Below are 20984 nucleotides of genomic sequence, written 5' to 3' on the forward strand. Positions count from 1 at the left end.
AGCCCCGCCTCGCCCCGCCCCGCCCCGCGCCCCGCGCCCCGCCCCGCGCCCCTTGCCCCGCGTTAGGGCCGCGACAGCCGGCAGAGGCTGGCTTGGCTCTTGCGATGCTCCGCTCTCTGTATGCAGACTGCCTTCTCTCGGGCTTGTCACGCTCCGGCCGGCGTTTGCAGGGTGTCACAAGAGCTGTGCTTGTGTGGGAGCAAGACACGAGATAACCTGCTTCGGGCTCCACAACTGCGCCGTGTCCTCTGCTCTGGAGTGCTGAGGAGCTGATCCCCTCCCGGTGCTGTGTCTCATAGGTCTTCGACTGGCACCGCCTGGTCCCCCTCACCTGGGCCCGCATTGCTGGGCACACCCCTGGCGGAGGACAGAAAAGGACGTCTGCAGCTTTGTTGTGTAAACTGACCACAGCCCCCAGTGGAGGGGGCCTCCAGAAGTTATCCCGGGTGGAACCCAGAAAGTACATGCAGGAACCAGACTGCAGGACGAGTCTCACTCGGTGCCCCCAGGGGAAGCAGGGGACTCCTGAGGCTCCAGGGTTCCTGGAGCAGGAGAAGGTCGTCACTTCTCTCCTGGACATGGGCTTCAGTGATGTCCACGTTAACGAATTGCTCCGTCTGTGGCCAAGTACGCACCCTCAACAGTTGCTGGACATCATTTCAGAATTAATACTCTTGGGTTTGAACCCAGAGCCTGTGTACGTGGCCTTGAAGAAAAGTCCTCAGTTGTTGAACCTGCCTGTAATGCACGTGAGGAAGCGCTCCAGTTACCTGCGAAAGCTCGGTCTTGGAGAAGGTACAAGAAGGCCCTGCTTTTGTGTCCAGCGCTGAGGAGTCGGGGTTGGGGGCCGAGTAGCCCAGGTGGGGTGGGCTAGGGGAGGCTTGTGGGGAAAGTTCTTGAGAGTAACTGTGGTTTGGCGTGGAGGTGAGAAGCAGTGACCTCTGCTGATGGCGCTGCAGGAGGGAAGGGGAGACTTGTCTGGTTTGCTCACTCTGGGGGCTCTAGCGTCTGGAACGGTGGGTGGTGAGCACGTGGTATGTGCTCGTGCTCAGCAGATAGAGGTCAGTGTATGGTAGTAACATTCGAGTACCTACGCAGTCTCTGACGTTTACCTTAGCTTGGTGTTGTCCGTACGACGTAAAGCCAAAGGCTTACTACAGAGTCCCTTGTAAAGACGTGGGTTCCAGTGGAACCCGAGATGGTCCCAGACTCCTAGGAAACGGGGAAGTGACTGTTCCCCCCAACAGGATCCACATCTCAAGGATTCTAGGATTTCGTTGGATCCCTGGGTGGGCCTTCAGGTGAGAGTCCCAGGGATCCTTATGCATGTTGACCACAGGAGGGCCACTATTTTTTTTTTTTTCCTTTTTGACTCTTACTGGTAAGATATTGTTAAGGGGGAGATATTGTTGTTTGGGGATCAATTTCAGAGGCTCTCTGTGGGCCTTCTTCTCCAGAAGATAAGGAAGAAGTTAGCCTTCTGTGTTTCTCTTGACAGATGACCTGTTGCAGTATAATCTAAAAGGCTAAACTTAATACTTTATATGCTATGATCATATGTTATGAGGCTGAGCAAAGCCTTCTGCTGCAGAGGGAAAGTCTAAACTCCTGGAAGTCATTCTAGACACATTTTAGTAAGACAGTGAGTAGCTCAACTGTTAGGAAGATTGTTAATACCAGTTGTGTGTGTGTGTGTGTGTGTTAATACCAGTTTAAATAAATGATTTGAAGTTTCCAGGTACTGAATTTTGCCCAGCTATCCATGGGAAGACCATAGGCCCCAATTTCCCTTCAGTAGTTTCAGTTACCCTAATGCATTTGTTAATAGGGCCTCTTTCGCTCAGTATTGCCCTAATGTGGGTAAAAGATACGGTCACCCCACTAACTAGGACATCATTGTCTGTGGCTGTGCATCATGAGTATTCTCGTCATTATTCTATTAATAATTATTATCATGGAACTCCTTTTCATGGAGTTCAGGCTCCCAGATCTTAGGAAGGTTGGTTGTGGATGCTTCAATGACTATTTTATTGTGGAAGGAAATGTCAGCCCACAGCCCCAATATGGGGGAAGCTAGGGTCTCGTCCTACTGTCTGATCTTTCCAGTAGATCCCCTGAGAGATTCTTTAGATGAAGAGGGCAAGAGGAGGAAGCCTAGAATATGAGGTTTATGCCGTTCAGCTGGCAGGCCAGCAAGAGGCCTCCTTTTTATACCAGGGAGGGGGTCAGAGAGGAGATAGTCATTCTGGCCCCTCCCACTGCCACGTGCCCCTGGGCAGGCATCGGAAGCTGCCCCTCACGTGGAGGAGCGCATCCTCGTTCATTTATTCAGTGCTGGCGTGGGTATGCCAAGCCCCTTGGCTTTCTGGAATGTCCTGAAATTGTGTACTTGCCTTTTCTTATGTTCTGCAGGGAAACTAAAGACGGTGCTTCTCTGTTGCCCTCAAATCCTCACCATGCATCAGAGGGACATTGACAGCATTGTTGGTGTTCTCAAGGAGAAATGTCTTTTCACGGTACAACAGGTGACCAGGATTTTGCACAGATGCCCCTATGTTCTTCAGGAGGACCCCGGTGAACTGGAGTACAAATTCCAGGTGAGGATGACTGGTAGGGGATTTGGGAAGTAACAACACGTTCTTTGTAGTGAAGGTCAGCTCCGTGGCTGAGAAGCCACAGGCACCCTGAGGACGAGTGGACGAGGTGAAAGGCTTAGATCCTCTTTGCACACACCAGCCAGAGAGAATCTGGCTCTGGTCTTTCACTTCTTTCACTTACAGAAAGCCTATCCTGCAAGTTTTCTGCTGTTAATAATGAATGACCCAGTCCCATTCCTGGGGTCCAAATGGGGCCTCTGCTTGAAATAGCTAATTTAAAAAGAGCTAAAAATCTTCCTTTCTTTAGAACCTGTTCTGCATATTGATTTTGGAAACATAGTTGTGACAATTGTCCTAACTTTTGGGTAACAATTATGACAACTTAGGTCAAATTGCTAGATGTTTGCTGAATTTGTTGCCTGTTCTTTTCCACACTCACATCCCTCTTGCCCCTTTATTTTCTGCTAAATTTTTCTCAACATGAACTTGAAAATGCTTTGAAAACTGTCAGGCCTCACACAAATGCTGGGCGTCACAGAGTGTCCTGGCACTGTGAGTTGGGCGGCTCTTTTTGCGTGCTTCTGGGCAGCTTGCGTTGATTACGGACTATGGCAGGACAGGTTGTAGGTTACTGTGCCCGGGACCCCTAACCGTGTCTGTGTCTCCAGTATGCCTATTTTAGGATGGGGGTTAAACACGCGGATGTGGTGCGGACTGACTTCCTGCAGTACTCCATGACCAAGATCAAGCAGAGACATGTGTTCCTCGAGCGCCTAGGACGGTACCAAACCCCCGATAAGAAGGGTCAGACACAGGTCCCCAATCCTTTACTTAAGGACATTCTCAGAGTCTCAGAAGCTGAGTTTCTGGCCAGGACAGCCTGTTCTTCCGCTGAGGAGTTTGAAGTTTTCAAGAAGCTCTTTGCTCGGGAGGAGGAAGAGGGGTCTGAGAGCCACATGCCTGACAACAAAAGCTCAAGTCTGGACAAGGATGAGGACGAGGACGAGGAGGACGAGGAGGAGGATGAGAATGAGGAGGAGGAGGAGTGACGGAAGGACTAGAATGAAGAGCCCAAAGATACCAAAGAATATTAAAATTTTCTCAAAGCTTTTGAGAGCTTCACTTGGATTTTCTCAGGTTATTTTTCCTTCTAAAACTGGTCTTCTGATGAAACATTATTATAAATCACCTGAGAGGTGGGTCAGACTAAATAGGAGCTGCGTTAGTTTGATCTGTTGTCAGGTCCCTGTGGGGAGGGCCCTCTTCCCTCCTGCATGGAAGACAGACTCTGAGCTGTTAAAATCAGGGAACTTAGTACCTCAACATTTGGTTTTGGTCTTTCTCTGTTGATGTCTGATAACTCCATGACAGTGTGGGGAGTGGGGTTCCTTGCTCTGGTTCGAGAGTCATTTTACATTTCCTTGTAGTGATAAAGTTAAGATTATGAGCAGGCACTGAGATTTTAGTACATCACAGCACTTTATTTTATGAAAACAAGTAGCAGGTTTTCCACAAAAACACTCGTGTTTTTAGTCCACAAATACTGCTTCATAATTGCTTTCAGTGTACAGCATTGTCAAGGACGGGGGTTAGTGATGGTTCCATTTTGCACAGCTGCCTAAAGCCAGCCGAGTGTTGGGGTGCTTTTCTTTCTGTGAGGAATGGGCCCTGGCTCTGACCTTTAAGGGAAGTTGGCTTTCACACCAGCTCCTGGCCCGCGGGCCTTCTGTGGGCCCGCAGTCTCTGGCGGCCACTGGGTGCTGCCCTGGAGCGTGCCAGAACGGGGGCGCTGGGGGCATCTCACGGACGTGGCTTCTGAGACCAGAGGAGAGAAGAGCCCTTGCGCAGGGTCTGTGAGCGGGGTGGGGCCTGGTGTTATTCAGGGGGCTCCCGGGACACTGTGGTGGTGGGAGTCCCCTCGGGGAGCCCAGGGGCCTGAGGGGTGACTTAAAAAGTCGGGTCAGGGGGTGGGATTTGAATTAGTCATCTCTGAGGTAGAGGCCCAGCCCTCATGGCGTGGGCTCTGTGAGGGAGTACTGGGGCACCCCAGAACGTCCTGTGTGTCCCTTCCTTGGAGGGAGCTGACACGTGGTTGATGAAACAGAAAGCATTTTTGGTGATGTAACCCAAATCCAGGTCTTGGCAGCACTCTAACAACTAGGTAAAACTGCTTGGCCTGATTTTTCCCGCAGAGACCGTGGAAGAATCCTGTCAGGCAGCGGCTCCCACCCGGAGTGATCTTGACCCCAGGGAACATCCAGCAACATGTGAGGACATTTTTGGCTCTTAGGACCGAGGGAGGGCGCCGTGGGGATCCAGCGGCTGGAGGCCGGGCTGCCGTGAGCCATCCTGCGGTGCACAGGATGGCCTCAAAGAGCAGTGCAGCCTGAATTGTCACCAGTGCGGAGGCTGAGGACCTGCCCGAAGGCTTCGGTTCACGAGAACGGGAACGTCAGGTTGGAAGCAGGCCTACATTGCTTACGTTTCTTTTATTTAAAAGGAAGTAAATAGCTGAGTTTTAAGTTCCTTTCCCGTGTGCCCTGAAGTGCGGCTGGTAGGTTTGAGCTGTGTTTGCTGCGGGGACTCAGCACTGAGGTGCAGATGCTTTTGTTTCCTCTGGGCTCATGTTTGAGCATGACAGTAAAGAGAAAGACATTTTCTGCAAAAGAGAAGTAGCTCAGTGAATCCCTGTGCATCGGAGTGAGATGTCCAGCGGGAGGAGTCCCGGCTGAGGGAGGTGCCTGTTGGATTTGCTGGTGGGAGAGTGGTGGGGTTGGCGCAGGTCTCCTCCTCCGCCTCTGTGTCAGCCCACATGCAATGGGAAGGAAGGCTTTGCCTTTACTGGTTTTTTGGCTGTGGGCAAAATTATTGAAAACGAAGGCATTTCACTCTTTCACTTACTCTTCCATTTTGCGTCCCAGGTGACTGGCACTTTCCCTGGAACTTCAGATGGGTTCTTGGGTCCAGTCAGGGGGACTCAGGAGAATTATAAATTTGCATGATTAGAATGGCTAACTTGGCAACTCATGATTGCTCCTTTCATTTCGCTACAGAAATGAATTTTTATGCACCTGAGAATTTTGATTACATTATTATTAATATTTTTGGGTGGAGTTTGAGTGTATGTTTGAGGAAGACGCCGGAGTTTTATGAAAGAAACGTGTGAAAAAAGCAGTGTCTCAGTTAGAATGTTTCCAGAATGAATTGTAATTCCTTTGCCTCAGGAAGTCTTTTTACTAGATACCTAATTTGTAAAACATCCAGAGGGGTTAATCATAAGACAACACAGCACCAAGCTCAGGATTCAGTAGACTGTTTCTTGTAGAAACAAATGTTTCTAAGTTAAAAACTGGAACACACTAGTGTTTGCCTCATGGCTGAGGGGCTTGAGGTTATTAACATCGTAGTAGAGAGTTTCATCTACTTTTCCAGTGATATCACTTGATCTTGCCACTCGCTAGCGATGCTGTAGCTCACGTAGATGCAGTGACTGGTGCTGGCGACGCAGAAGTCAGCAGTACGTGTGCATGGCCGGGGTCTGTCTTGACTCGCCCAGTGCTGGAGCCCCTGACTGAGCGGCTGTCTTCCCCGGGTGGGCCTGGGACGCCAGGGGCGCTCTGGGGTACAGTAGAGACTTCTTGAAATGACAGTTCCTCCTCTCTGAAAACAAATCGTGTAATACACAGACATATGCACACAAAATTTTAATAAAAATAAAAAGCCTAAAATATACTCTAACTCTTCAAACTATGTTTTTATAAAAGATGAGAAGAAGGAGCCGTCTCTGGCTTAGTGCTGACTCGGGACAGAGTCAGTGGCAGACGCGCAGGGGCTTGAGTTCCAGTTTGGGTCAGCTACTGAGATGCTCCGCTGACACGAGGTGAGGTTGGCTTGCCTGGGTTGCGCCGCCTCCGCAGGGAGAAGGCAGAGCGGTTCGGAAGCGGTTCGGCAAGCCAGCGCCGCCTTCTGCTGCTGAAGAGGGAGATGTGGGGAGAACCATGCTAGCCGACAGCCTAGAACAGTCCTGCTCGAGCTGTGGACTGAAGGGGATCTTGAGCTGGGTCGGGTCTGGTCTGCCCCGGTTATGCATCTCCGTGCTGTTCGGGCTCTGTGCGTGCTGGGGGGCCGCGTCATGCTTCTGTGAGGCTCGGGGCTCTTTGGTGCCGTGGCGTGACTTGTCATCGGGGGGGGGTGGCTTTCTCTGCATAAGGCTGAGGCCTGGGTGACTTGATAGACCAGGGCTTGGCCAAGTGTGGCCATGGGACTTGCCCCCTCGTTTGGTAAGTGCTCTGGTCACGTGTCTGTGGCTGCGGTTGGGCCACCAGCACTGAGCTGAGTAGTTGCCGCAGAGACCGGTTGGTCCACAAAACCAGAAATAGTCACTGAGAAGAAGTTGAAGACTGAAAGTATCTAAACTCCCTCTTAGTACGAATGAACATTTTCTCTTTCATAATCTACTGGTCCATGTGATGGGGCGCTAGCCTGCCACATATCAGCCCAAAGAATTTGCTGGAGGAGAGCAGGGCGGGGCGCCTAGAACTCAGCTTCCCTTTCCGTCTGGCCTCACCCCGGACGCTTCCTGGCACCGCTGTCTCCGCAGTGGAAGCCGGAGAGCAGTTCCTCCTCAGTTTGACTGTTAGGTCTCAGGGGGAAAATTGCCCTCCGACTTTGGAAGCTGAGAACTGGTTCCCGGATATTGCAGGAGCCTTGCTGGCTCATCCAGGGCCCAGGCGCACGCCGTGGTTGCTCCCCAGCCGCGGCACAGACTGTCCCCGTAGGAGACAGTAGCCAGGGCTACAGCGCAGGCTGTCCCATGCGTCGCAGGACTGGGAGGTGATTTGGCCCAGAGGGTCTCCCTGGCGCAGCCCGGAGGGGAGGTGGGCTGGAGCCTGCCCGGCCTGGCCTTCTGTCTTCTAGAGGCTGGAGAAGGGAAGCCGCAGAGGGGATGGATTCGAGCCAGGACCTGGTCTTTCAGGGTGTCCTTTCAATCCAATTTTGGACCCTGCCTTCCTGGGCTTTAGGAGCTCGTGAGAGGTTGATGGAGTGTAACAAGAACGTCCTGAATCCCTTGAAGAGAAAAGAGAATGGGGCATGAGGAGAATGACACCCACTCCTCTTTAAAATGCAGCTTCATGTTTCTCTTAGCCCTCGGTCCCTGCCCCCAGAGGACCCTGTGTTCCTGCCTCTAACATGGCCGTGGACGGGAGGGAGGTGTGCTGAGAGCATGGACTACGTGGCCCAGCGCCAGGGACGTTCGGGAGCATTGCAGCTGTTAGAGCTGAAAGCTGCAGGCTGCTCCCCTCCATTTGGCCATGCCCTTGGGTCCTTCCTCTGAAGACCTGGGCTGCCCCCTGTGGCTCTGGGTTGAAATGAATTCCTGTTTATTTGCGTTTTCTCCATTGTTTCAAGAATGGGTATTCTAAAAGCTAGTATTTGATGATTTGATAGTTGAGGGTTTCTAATTTGTTTTTATAGAAATGGATTTGCTGAGTTTAAAAGAAAAGGTATTGCTGTTTCAGGTGACTTAGTGTAATGTAAATATTTCAAACCCAGATTATGTTTGTGGGTTCTTAATCCTAGTAGTGAATTGTTTATGAGCTGTGGAGCATGTTTTGGATTTGTGTGTCTTGGGAGCATGAGGTGCGAGGGGAAGTAATGCTTGTGAGGAGACGGGCTGAACGCAGAGGCTTCTGGAAAAGGCTGCCCGGGGATGGCTGCCCAGGCCACGCCCCGCGGATCCCAGCCTTGGCCTTCCTGGCTTGGCTGGTGCGGACGTTCTTCCTGTGGTGTCAGCCTACACCTGTGCAGCTCTTCTGCTTCGGCTTGTTTGTAAAGGTTCTGAGTAACATTTCTCTTTCATTTCCTCAGCCCCATGAGACAGTGTAGCCTATTCCCGAAGCTGCTTGTTCCCCAGGGTGCCTCACTGTCCTCTCAACACCAGGAACATGGACTTTGAGGCTCATTTATGGAGTGATAGGAGTAAGCTGCCCTAGGCCAGCCGAATTCCTGCTTCGTTCCCGGTGACATCTTGTCGACAAGAAGCTGCACTCAGTGTGAGACTGAGTACGGGTTGTAGATGGATCGCCATGGTTCAACCCAGTATCTCCCTGACTGTAATGAAGACTTTGACAGAGTTTATTGGGGGGGGGGGGGGGGGGAGTAAGGGTTGGATGGTGTTGAGTTGCCAGAAGACTTTGGGAAATGCCAGGTTAAGCAGGAATAGAGTTAGGATTCTAGGATTCCGAATGCTTAGGATTCCTGTGTCCACTGGGAATTCCCCAGTGGGAGAGTCTTCAGGATTTCCCCAAAGTTATGTGATCAAGGCCCTACACCCCAGTTTTTCTTTCAATAGGTTGCAGTTCTCAGGGTCTGGGAGGCCCTCCCTTGAACCCCTGCACTCCTGCATGTGGGCATCCTGGGCCCCTCCCAACGTCCTCTCCTCCCCACTCCTCCCCTGCTGCCACCCCTTCCAGCAGCCCTTCTCGGTCCCACCTCCCTGAGTGCTCAGCCCTGCCCTCACCCCCAGCCGTTGCTGCTGACGGGAAAGGGGTTTCTCCGTTTGCTTGAGGTGAGTGGGATTTGTCCTCACCCCCAGACAGCCTCATTTCCACCTGGAGATGCATGTGTACCTGGTTTATGTCTGTTGGGAGCCTTAGGTATTTTTTTCTCTCCCATTTTAACCCCCTCAGGGAATTCTGAAACTCCTGGCCTGGGAATTTGTAATAAAGAGGGCGCAGCTGAGCTCCCCAAGTAGACAGCAGCTCTCCCAGGGGCCACATGCTGGCACAGCCGCTCTAGCTTTCCTGCAGCTCTGCCAGCCATGGTGGGGAACGTACCTGTTCCCTAAGATTTCTTCAGTGTTGGACTGTTACTGTGCTTCCTGAAATAGAGAAAGGTGGTTTATGAAAAAGAAGGTGTACCTGGAACCCAGGCTGCCTGCTGGCGTCCTGTCTTTGCCTCATACGTATTCCATTTTGGGGAGCACTGTCAGTGAGACAGTGATGCAGAGATTAGCATTTTAGTCTGTGTACACCCCCTTGGCTGGCTGTGAGTCATGGGGAGGGAAGCAGGGTGTAGAAGAAGGAGAGTGGAGGAGACAGGTATAGTGCTTGGTCAGGCAGGTGTTGAACTGCATTCCCTGACACTCAGTAATGCAAGCCCTAGGGGGTGTGGCCACTGACGGGTCCGCAGAGTGGCTGGGGTGAGGGCTCTGCTGTTGGGAAGGCACCTAACGCATTCATGCAGCACATTATGTAATTCCTGTGACTCCCTTGAGCCCTTTGGAGAAAGAACCTGGCTGTGAGTGAATAAAAAGTAGAGATTTACTATATTTATAGTTACATACTTGCGTCTGTCAGTAATGTTCCATGCTTCCCAATTCTAGTACCGGAGTGATCCCCAGTACCCACTGTGTGACCCCCAGCACCCACCTTGTGACCCCCAGCACCCACCGTGTGATCTCCCCCAGCACCCACCGTGTGATCTCCCCCCAGCACCCACCGTGTGATCCCCTCCCAGCACCCACCATGTGATCCCCTCCCAGCACTCACCGTGTGAACCCCCCAGCACCCATCGTGTGACCCCCCCAGCACCCGCCATGTGACCCCCCCAGTACCCACCGTGTGACCCCCCCCAGCACCCACCGTGTGATCTCCACCCAGCACCCACTGTGTGACCTCCCGCACCCACCATGTGATCCCCTCCCGCACCCACTGTGTTATCTCCCCAGCACCCACTGTGTGATCCCCTCCCAGCACCCACCACGTGATCCCCTCCCAGCACCCACCGTGTGAACCCCCCCCAGCCCCCACCGTGTGACCCCCCAGCACCCACCGTGTGTGATCTCCCCCCAGCACCCACCATGTGATTGCTTCCCAGCTCCCACCGTGTGATCTCCCTCAGCACCCACCATGCCCAGCTATACTGATCTGTACGTGTTCATATCTACACGTTTGTGCACACAGTTTCTGGGTGGAGCCCTGTTGTGCGGGGCTACACGTTTAGACAAGACAGCCTGGCTTGGCCCACAGGACTGTGGCACCCCCCAGTGTTCAGTCCCTGGGGCCACGCTTGCCCCGTTACCCTGTGAACTACAGGCGGGACACAGTGCGGGCCTCCTCCCTGAGATGGCACCTGTTTGGGGTGTTCTTGATGCTTGTGCTTTCACAGCTCTCTTTGAAGCAGATGTCCTGGTGCACTCTGTAGACTCTCTTGTACCTGTGTCGTGAGAAAGTGGTGTAAAGCCAGAACCTAGAGCAGAATGTTGCCCAGCTGCTTCAGCTAGGCTGTGCTCGCCCACAGGTCACTGTGCGGGTGTTTAAGGGAAGGCCACTGTTTTCTTAATAAAACTTTACCTCATAGGGACGTGTTAAAACGTCCAACATAAAAGTCCTATAATTAAAAAAAAATAACTTCACTAAGGTATGGTGTACATAAGATACATCCATTCTAAGTGTACATTTTGAGGAGTGTGGACAAAATATTGTGATATTAAGAGATAGAATAAGAAATTCCAAGGACGTGTTCTGCTTGAGGCAGTCCAGTCGGTGCTGGACTTGAGTCAGTACCAGCCCACTCCTGGGTCCTGTGGGTAGTTCTTGGAGAAGTTTGAGAGCCCTGGAGATGCAGGTGTTCAGTGTGGGCAGTGTCGACCTCTAGTCCTGCCTCCCATTCATTAACTAGTCCACTTTGAGCATGTCTCTGGAGCTTAGACCTCAGTTTCGTGTGCAATGGTTGTTACTCATACTACCTGTCTCACAAATCTGTAGATGGTAATGGAATAGGAAAGTGTTTTTGTTCTTGTTAAAGCTCTCAAACGTCAGAGCTGTTGAAAAGAGAGATCCAGGGAGTTTGATGGGCAAAGCTCCAACTCATCCTCAGTGTGGGAGAGCCCTTGGGATTTAAGGCCTTTGGTGAGACTTCCACTTTTGGCCATCAGGGAGTAACAGGATCTGGAATTAACCCCCAGTATGAACAACCAGAGCATTGGACAAAATATGAAAAGCAGTTCTTTTCTGATGTTAGAAAGCAGTGCAAGACTGTGATTCTTGAGAGAAAGGAAACATGAAATGAGCTCTGTGATCTCCCTAGAATTCGGTCCAGGAGCACTTTTTGGATTACACTGCAGGGTGGTGGTGGGTGGAGGGGGTGGGGTAGAAGCCAAGCTGGGCTCACACTGCATGGAGGAGGCAGAGGCAGCTGGAGTCTGTGGGGCACTGGAGAGGAGGGAGCTATGTCCTGAGGCCGGGACAGGGATTCCCCTGAAGATGAAGCTGTGCGCGCATAGGTAGGACCCTGTGAGGCTGGGCAAGGAGAACCACCGAGATGCTGAACAGCAGAGCTGCTGCAGTCCATTCGTAAGACAGAAACTCCGGGAAGGCCATGGCTTAGAAGTGGGGCAAAATTAACCCAGAATAAAGGTTAAACCACCCTAAAAGGGGCTTCCAAAGGATCAGACTAAAATTAACCGCCTTGTAGACAAAACTAAACATTCTGGGAAATAAACACAAAATTTAGCATTCAGGACCCAAAGGTTAAAATGTCTAGCATCCAACCAAAAAATGACAAGATATTCAAAGGCTCATACAAAGCATCAAGAAAATGTGACCCATAAGCAGCAAACAATAATTGAATAGAAAGACACCCAGAGGTGAGAGCAATGGCGGGAATAGCAGACAAGACCCTTAAAACATGTGCTACAAATTTGCTCCCACCTGTTCAGTGATGAGAAGAGAAACAGAGGATCCAAGAAAGGACTAGATGGGATTTCTAGAGATGAGAGGAACCAGAGTGTGAAGTGAAGGTCTCGCTGAATGGGATGAGTGGCAGGTTCTAACGACAGTGCCGAGGACAGACCATGGAACGCAGAGGCCCAGTGAAGTAGAGAGAAGGACGGCGTCAGTCTGACACCTGTGTGACGGGAGTCGCAGGAGAGGAGAGAAACAGACGGATGGGAAAAATACCTGAAGAACTAATGGCCCCAATTTTCCAGATTTGGTGAAAGCCAAGACCCCAGAGATTGAAGCTTAGCAAGCTCTTGTGAGCAGACACACACACACACGGCCACGGCTCAGCACACCACAGTTAGTTTCCCAACAACGGTAGTAAAGAGGGGATGGAAGGGCAGTCACGGGGCCAGGCGCGCACTCGTGGGTGAGAATGAGCACAGCCCTGCCAAGTCAGAAGACCGGAAATGGCCGCTCTTGAGCGCCGAGGGGAAAAACACAGTTGTCAGGCAGGAATTCTATATTCAGCAAACAGATCCTCCAAAAATGAAGGTGAAATAGAACCCTTTACAGACAGACCAAAGCAGAGAGGGTTCATCACCGGCAGATCTGTACTACATGAAATGTTACAGTGAGTTCTGGGGGCAAAGGCCAGTGGTACCCGAGGGCATCTCAGGTCTCTAAAGGAATCCAGGTACTGGGAATGGCAAACACGGAAGGAAGAACAAAAGACGTTCTACTCTCAGCAGTTTTTACAAGGATAGTTGTCTTTGGGGTCAAACATACCATACTGTGTGGGTCATGGACTATGTGCGAGCAGCGCGTCCAGCTTGGAGAGCTGGGAGCGTGAGGGGAAATGGAGCCCGCTGCTGCAGGGGCCCCTCCGGGACACTGAGGTGGGAGAGCACAGCCAGCAGATATGGGGGGGTTGCAGGGGCATATTGCAACCCACAGAAGCCACTAGAGGGTTAGACCAGACAGGTATAACCAGTGAACCAACAGTGCTGGCAAGTTAGAAGCCTAATTAATCCCAAAGTAGGCAGGAAAAGAGAAAAAAAGGAAAAATGATCAGATGGGACACATAGAAAGCACACAGCAATATGGTGCATTTAAACCCAATCACATCGGTCATTACAGTAACATGTAAATGATATAGACACTCCAGTAAAAACCAGAGATGTCAGATGTAAAGCTGAATACAAGAACCTGACGTTCAGACGCATATGGGTTAGAGTGAAAAGTATGGGAAGCTGTTGACAGGTCCGGGGCTCTTGTCTTCAGGTACTTGGTGGTCCCAGCAGGTCACTAGCAGGTACTGGGGTCACTGGTACAGTTGGAACAAGGGGGCGAGGCACTGTGGATTAGGACTGCCATTCCACAGAACCCAAAATCAGATGGTCTGTACACATGGATCCTCAGGGCCCAGTGCAGATCAGGATGCCCTGAGTTTTCCTGCTCTGGGGTAAGTCTGGCTTCATGTCCAAGTTCAGATCAAGCCTTCTGCCTGGCTTTCCTGCATCCCACCCAGAGTGACCTTCAGACACGTAATCCAACAGCTCACTCCTCGGCTTGGCATCCTCAGCAGCTCCCCGTTTCAAAAGAACACATGCCAGAGTCCTTCCAAGGGCCTCCAAAGCCCTGCTGGATTCCCCCTGCCCTGCCTGACCACGGCCCCCCCTTTCTCCCCTCCAGCCCCAACCTGCTCCTCAGACAAGCAGACATGCTTCTGATTTCGGGCCTTGGCAACTGATAATTTGACTTTCTGGAATGTTCTTCCCTCAGATATCCCTCACCCCCTCCATGTCTGTTCAATGTCATGTTTCCGTGGGGCTTCCCCTGACACCCTGTTTAATGCTGCAGCCGGCCCCTGCCTGTCCCCAACCCTGGCTGTCCTGGGCCCACCTATTCATCTCTTCCTTTTCCCCAGCCCTGACCACCTTCTAGAACACTACGTAACATCCTCCTGCTCCTTGTGTACGGCCTCCCTCGTCTGGAATGTGCGGATCGCGAGGGCAGGGCTTTGGCCGGTTCTGTTCACTGGCATGTGCTGAGTGTCCAGAGCTGTGCCTGGCACAGTAGGTGCCTGTGAGAATTTGTTGACTGAATAGATTGTAAGTGTGAACCACAGAGTCACAGAGTGTTAGCAAGAAAGGTCCTATGAGGTGAGCCAGGCAAGCTCTCCCTCTACAGCCCATTTTACAGGTGGGGAAACTGAGGCACGAATGTCATGACTTCACGGCAGGGTGGAGACTCGAGTTCCCCCGTGCTGCTGTTGATCTTTCCAGGGGGCTCTGAGGCAGAGAGGACAGGAACATCATTTCCTGGCATCGATGTACCCATGGCCTTGCCCTCCAGTGGCGAGGGACTGATGCCACTCGTGGGAAAGGCAGGCCCCAGGGCTCAGGAGCCGGAGGCTGGCGTTCCCTGCACAAGCTCAGTGCCTCAGCTTCCGGATTCGCCACGTGGAGGGAATGGGTGCAAGCCCCTGTGCGACTCTGACCCCTAGAGCTCCTCAGGGCTTATGAGGGTGGGTGAGCTGGACTTTGTGAAGGCACTTCTGGAAGTCAGGAACTTTCCAAATGTGAAAGCAGGAAAGAAACTTACATATGGTGACAGGCGCCTCCTTCCCAGACCGGCACGGCCTTTGTCTCTGAGAAGAGCCGAGTGCAGGGCTGGGGCACCTTTTTACAGGCTGCCGGCACAAAGGAAAAGGGGCTTACAGGGGCGCCATGCTGAGGAAGCGCTCTTCCTGCACCCTGGGAGGGCGCCCTTCCTGCAACCTCGGGGGCTGCTTGAGTCCCGGAAGCCCCCAGGCTGCTTTCCCTTAGGGCTGGCGGGAGTCTCTGACAGGCCTCGGGATGGTGCAGCTGGGGTGCGGGCTCCTGTCCACCCACCTCCCATCTTCAGTCCCACATTCTTCTTAGGGAGGGAGGCCTGTGGCTCTTTTCCCTCTTACCACCACGTCTGGCCCCTGAACCAAAGAGCCCCCTGCACCCACCTCTGGCTATGGGGCGCTCCATGTCCTTTGCTTTCTGGCTGTCCCCAGAACCCCCCCCCCCCACTTGTCTGGGCAGCACCGTTCACCCTGGCGCTTTGGGGCAGTGAGAGGCTGAGTGGCTCCCTGCCTCTCAGTATCCCTACGTGGGCACTCGGAAGTCTGGGGCACTGAGGCTGGGTCCCTGTCCTGGCACCTCGAGGTTTGAGGTCCTTGTGGCAAACCCACCCTGGGCCCAGTGGGCCCAGAATAGCCTGCTGTGACAAGTGTCTTGAAGCATGGGCCCTGATGGTCCCTACGGGAGGGAGTGGTCCCCGACTTACCGAGCTCACAGCGTCTGCCTTTGAATCCCGGGTTGCAGTCACAGCTGTGGGTGTCCACACCTGGCACGCAGGTGCCTCCGTTCTGACAGGGGTTTTCTGAACAGTTCCCAGGGGTGTCTGTGGACAGGCCATGAACAGTTAGTTGCCAGGACCCCAGAAGAAGGCCTGTCAACATTCCCATTTCTCTGTGCCCCTCTTTCTCTTGTTAAAGAATTTCAAAGCAGTTCACAGAAACCATTTCACCTTTAAATACAGCAAGTGTCTAATACGTACGGACTTTACAAACTTTTATATAAGCACAACGCTATTATTGGGAAATCAGCAGTGGCTCCTTAGTACCCTAAGAATTTGCAATCCTGTTTCGGGTTGCCCCATTCATCTTAAAACCTCATTTCCAGCTGGTCTGATCTCATTAGGATTCATAAGGACACACTACCGTCATTCGATGTGTCTCTCTTTTAATCTGTAACTTTTTATCTTCCTTCCCTCTGCGTTATTTTCCCCCCCTCTGCATTTATTAGAGAAACCAGGTCATTTGTCCTATAGAATGCCCCTCCTGGATTTTACTTTATGCTTTCTTGTAGCATTAACTCATCCCCCATCGCCACATTTCCTGTAAACGGATAATCAGAGAGAGGAGCTTGATAGGATTCAGGTTCAAGCGGTCTTTGCAGGACTGCTTCACCCTTCACCCACTCCAGGAGGCATGACAGGTCTCTAGTTCCAGCTTTAGTGATGTGAGGACTGATCACGGGTTCAGCATTGGCAGCCTGATTAATCCAGGAGAAAATTCTGATAGGCTCTGCACCAGACGGCTCGAGTGGCCATGGAGGTCTTGAGTCTAGGTCGCAGATCCATCATCCCACGAGGGCTGCATCTAACCCAGCCTGTCACTCTTCTGTCTCTCTAGCCAGAAAGTCTTCTATGAAGACCTGTTTTCCCTTGCCCACCACCTGGTCACCCTGAATTATAGTCCATCCAGGCAAGGCCAGACAAATGCTTCATTCCTGTCCTTGATTTGTACACTTGCAAAGTAAGCATTGGTCCCCAGCCAGCTCTAGGGACCAGCACATTGTGCTCTCTTTCAGCGTCATCATGAACTCATAGATTCTTACGTATTTGAAGAGGGTCAGTCTGCTGCTGCCATTAGTCTTTTTGATGCCCCAATTATCCATCTTCAGCCTGTGGGAGCCTTCCAGGTTGACTCCTGTGCCCTTTAGACACAATCCCAGTTGTTTTTGAAAAGTTTACTTGTTTTACAAGTACGTCCTGGGCATATTTTGTCCATATTCTTCTTCAGGCTTGGAATCAGCCACTTCTCAAAGACCTCTGGTTCCTTTTATTGGGCACCTAGAGCCCACAGTCTGGGTGGCCAAGGTGCTCACTGCTCCTGGGGTGTCAGTGCTTGAGGCCTTTTCAGTAGACAGAACTAGGAACTTAGAGTTAAAAATAAAAATAAATTGTGGGCTTATATCAATAGTTAAGGGAGGGGCGCCTGGGTGGCTGAGTCGGTAGGGTGGCTGCCTTCAGCTCGGGTCGTGATCCCAGGGTCCTGGGATCGAGCCCTGTGTCGGGCTCCCTGCTCAGCGAGGGCCTGCTTCTCCCTCTCCCTCTTCCTGCCGCTCTGCCTACTTGTGCTCTCTCTCTGTCTCTCTGTCAGGTAAATAAATAAAATCTTTTTTTAAAAAGATTTTATTTATTTATTTGACAAAGAGATAGAACAAGTAGGCAGGGGGAGGGGGAGAAGCAGGCTCCCCGCCGAGCAGGGAGCCTGATGCGGGGCTCGATCCCAGGACCCTGGGATCATGACCTGAGCCGAAGGCAGCTGCTTAACCAACTGAGCCACCCAGGTGCCCCAATAAATAAAATCTTTAAAAAAAATTAGTTAAGGGAAACACAGGACTTTTACTTAACTTCCTTGATTTTTAAAAAAATTTTTAATTTTTGGGGGGTTTCCTTTTTTTATTTAAATTCAATTAATTAACATATAGTGTATTATTAGTTTCAGAGGTAGAGTTCAATGATTCATCAGTTGCATAGAACACCCAGTGCTCATTCCATCACGTGCCCTCCTTCATGCCCATCACCCAGTTACCCCAGCCCCCCCCCCCCCCCGCCAACAACCCTCAGTTTCTTTCCTGTGCTTAAGAGTCTCTTATGGTTTGTCTCTCTCTCTGATTTCATCTTGTATTATTCTTCCCAGGTTTGTTTTTTTTCCTAACTGGAATCATGCTGTATGTATTGTTTTTTGATGTGCTTGTTGGAGATGTTCTCAGCCTTGCACACCCTTTTTATCCATTCTGTATTCCACAGAAATAGTGTCACTGTTTGGGTTGCTTCATTCTGCTGTTATAATTATGCCCACTTTTGTGCACAAACTTGAGCACAGGGGCTGGAATTTGAGGGAAAGAGTGTCAGTTTGAGCCCTTGGCAACCTGAGGTGGAGGCGTGTTGACTTGGCATTGAGCAGGTGGCAGGTAGTGCATGCTGACATGGGCAGGAGGGCGGTGGGACTGTGAATTTGGGACCCACTGGCTGATGGCATCGTGTGTGATGGGGACGTGGCTGGTTTTGCTCCTGGTCATGAATTCCCTTAACTTTTGTTTTTCTGGGAAACTCTCTCTCTCCTTCTATTGTGAATGAAAGCCTTGCTGGATAGAGTATTCTTGGCTGTAGATTTCTTTGTTTTAGCAGTTGGAATTTATCATGATGTTTCCTTCTGGCCTGCAGTTTCTGCTGAAAAATCCACCGATAGCCGTATGGGGTTTCCCTCATATGTCACGGCTTTCCTTTCTCTTGCTGCTTTTAAAATTCTCTCTTTATCGTTACTTTTGGCCATCTTATTTACTTTATATCTTAGTGCAGATCTCTTTGGGTTGGTTGTGTTGGGGGCTCTCTTTGCCTCCTGGATCTGGATTTCTTTCCTTCCCCAGATTCAAGAAGTTTTCAGCTATTATTTCTTCAGACAAATCTTCTGCCCCCTTTTCTCGCTCTCCTCCTTCTGGGATCCCTATCATGCGACTGTTATGCTTGACAGTGTCGCTGAGTTCCCTGGGTCTCTTCTCTTTTGTGTATTTTTTTTCCCTTTCATCTGCTCAGCTTGATTACTTTCCATTACTCTGTCCTCCAGGCGGCTGATCTGTTCTTCTACTTCCTCTTGTTTGCTATTTATTCCAGGTGGTCTATTTTTATTTCATTTAGTGAGTCCAATAGCTCTAATTGGTTCTTTTTTCCATCTCCTATCTCTTGGTGGAGGGTCTCATGGAGGTCCTGCACTCCTTTCTCAATTCTAGCAAGTATCTTTATGAGCATTACTTTAAATTCACTATCAGACATATTACTTATCTCTGTTTCACTTAGGTCTCCTGCTCTTATTTTGTTCCACTCTTTCATTTGGGACATAATCCTCTGTCTCCTCATTCTGTCTATTGCTGTATCTGTTTCTCTGTGTTAGGAAAGTGAGCTATGTCTCCTGCACTTGAAATTAGTGGCTTTATGAAGAAGAGGTCCTGCAGCGCAATGTCTCCTTTTCACCAGAAAATGGTGCTTCAGGGGGTGTCTCCTGTGTGTGTTGCTCCAGGGGTGTCCTCCCGTTGTGCCTGGGATGTGTTTGCCTTCAGTCCTGTTGTCTGTGATGGCTCCCTGCCTGTTGTGGGCAGAGTCTGGTGCCCGTGGTGTTAGTGGGCCTGTCCAGGGCTGCCTTGGGCTTGAGTTGAGTCAGACCAGGTGTTTGCCAGAGATGCAGTAGCAGCAAACTGCGGGCACTTTCCCTGTGTCATCCCCGGAGAAGCTTCTGTTGGTGGTTGGGGCCTGCAGACAGACCAGCTGCCTGCTGCCAGCCTACTGCTGGGGTCACAGTCAGATGGGTGTGTGGTTATCTTCCCCTCTCCCTGGAGCAGGACTCACTTGGGAGCTGTGCTGGCCCTTGTCTGGGCCGCACGCACACTGCCAGGCTTGTGGCACCGCTTTGATGGGATCTTGCCAAGAGCGATCGGAGGGGGTGGATCTGCTTTGTTGTGGCCTCTTGTCTGTGCCAGGCTGGGGAGAGTCTGTTCTGCCAGTTTTCTGGGTTATTTATGCCGACGTGGGTGCTGTCTAGGCGGCCACGCAGCAAGAGGTGAGCCCAGGGTCATCCTACTCCACCATCTTCCCAGCAGCCTCTCAAACATTTTTAATTTTTTAAAAAGATTTTATTTGAGAGAGAGAGAATGAGTGGCATGGGGAAAGGGCAGAGGGACAAGCAGACTCCCTGCTCAGCGGGGAGCCCCACTCAGGGCCTGATTCCAGGACCCTGAGATCATGACCTGAGCTGAAGTGAGATGCTCAACTGAATGAGCCTCCCAGGCACCCCTGAACTTCCTTGATTTTATGTTGTATCTCTTTACACTGAAAATCTTGGTGACATTGATATAATTATTTTCATTATCCCACAATATACATGTAACAGTTCTAAAAAAATATTACCAGTACTAGCATTATTAAGAGCCACTTTAAATTTCTTGCAATTCTTCTTGTAATAAGAATTCTTCTTATTAGAATATACCCCTCTAGGAATGAATAGTCAGAAAGCTATTTTTAAAATCACTTGAAATACCTTTTTCCTATGTGGTTATGCCATCAACATGATAAAGGAGTTTATTTCAGTTTGCTTTCAATTTTTAGGTGTTGCTTTTAATGTGTGTCATTAAAATTTTTTTTCCTTGGTTCTAAAATCTAAACTATAGAGTTATATTCAGAGAAGTCTAGCATCCATCTCCATACTTTTACTTCCTTGTTCTTTCCTTCCTCATATAACCATTTTTATTAGTTTTATTTCTTTTTAAATATAAGAAAATAGGTATGTTCATATTTCCCTTCCCACTTTCCTACACAAAGGGGATACCCTAGACACTGTTCTGCACAGTACATTTTAAAAACCGCTTTATTGAGATATAACATATATACCATATAATTCACCCATTTTAAGTTTTTAGCGTATTCAAAGATATGTACATCCATCACAGTAGTCAATTTTGGAATGTTTTTATCATTTTCCCTTTAGCTGTCACCCCCCCATACCTCCACCCCTACCTTCAGTCCCAAGCAACCACTGGTCTACTTTCTGTCACTGTAGATTTCCCTATTCTGGACTCATATGAATGGAATAATATTATATGGAGTCCTTTGTGACTGGCTTCCTTTACTTAGTATGATGTTTTCAAGGTTCATCTTATAGCTTGTGTCAGGACTTCATATGGTTGGATAATATCCATTGTGTGGATAGATCACATTTTGTTTATCCATTCATCAGCCGGTGGACATTTTGGTTGTTTCCATCTTTTGGCAATGGTGCATAATGCTATTA

The 20984-nt window shown here is 50.5% G+C and overlaps 2 protein-coding genes across 7 annotated transcripts in view; one reads left to right on the plus strand and one right to left on the minus strand.

The window, feature by feature from the left end:
• The first annotated feature begins 120 nt into the window (after positions 1-120).
• On the plus strand, positions 121-6329 carry MTERF4 (mitochondrial transcription termination factor 4). 2 transcript variants are annotated; one of them, XM_035006711.1, is made up of 4 exons: positions 121-795; positions 2413-2597; positions 3266-3793; positions 4790-6329. In XM_035006711.1, the coding sequence occupies exons 1-3, from the start codon at positions 465-467 to the stop codon at positions 3644-3646; spliced, it is 897 nt and encodes a 298-aa protein (XP_034862602.1). In that variant the 5' UTR covers positions 121-464; the 3' UTR covers positions 3647-3793; positions 4790-6329. The 2 variants fall into 2 exon arrangements, with proteins under 2 accessions (XP_034862602.1, XP_034862601.1); XM_035006710.1 differs by having other exon boundaries at positions 3266-3734.
• The window catches only part of SNED1 (sushi, nidogen and EGF like domains 1), an 83863-nt gene continuing 69165 nt past the window's right edge, over positions 6287-20984 (minus strand). For 2 of the 5 annotated variants that reach the window (XM_035006702.1, XM_035006699.1), the window contains 2 exons: positions 15641-15757; positions 10400-10814 (listed from right to left, as the gene is read on the minus strand). In XM_035006702.1, coding sequence (XP_034862593.1) covers positions 10516-10814; positions 15641-15757 — 416 coding nt within the window. In that variant the 3' untranslated portion in view covers positions 10400-10515. Of the gene's footprint in view, positions 7665-9433; positions 9478-10399; positions 10815-14926; positions 15015-15640; positions 15758-20984 lie in introns of those variants that run through there. The other 3 variants (XM_035006701.1, XM_035006703.1, XM_035006700.1) reach the window with 3 other exon arrangements.

Source organism: Mirounga leonina, unplaced genomic scaffold (genome assembly GCF_011800145.1).
Source record: "Mirounga leonina isolate KUSES-001 unplaced genomic scaffold, KU_Mleo_1.0 Mir_151, whole genome shotgun sequence".
NCBI lineage: Eukaryota > Metazoa > Chordata > Mammalia > Carnivora > Phocidae > Mirounga > Mirounga leonina.

What these genes read in the sequence shown, in the direction of transcription:
- MTERF4 (XM_035006711.1), top strand. Translation starts at nt 465, where the DNA reads ATGCAGGAACCAGACTGCAGGACGAGTCTCACTCGGTGCCCCCAGGGG. An exon ending in AAAGCTCGGTCTTGGAGAAG is followed by an intron (nt 796 to 2,412) that starts GTACAAGAAGGC and finishes TATGTTCTGCAG; the next exon opens with GGAAACTAAAGACGGTGCTT. An exon ending in AACTGGAGTACAAATTCCAG is followed by an intron (nt 2,598 to 3,265) that starts GTGAGGATGACT and finishes CTGTGTCTCCAG; the next exon opens with TATGCCTATTTTAGGATGGG.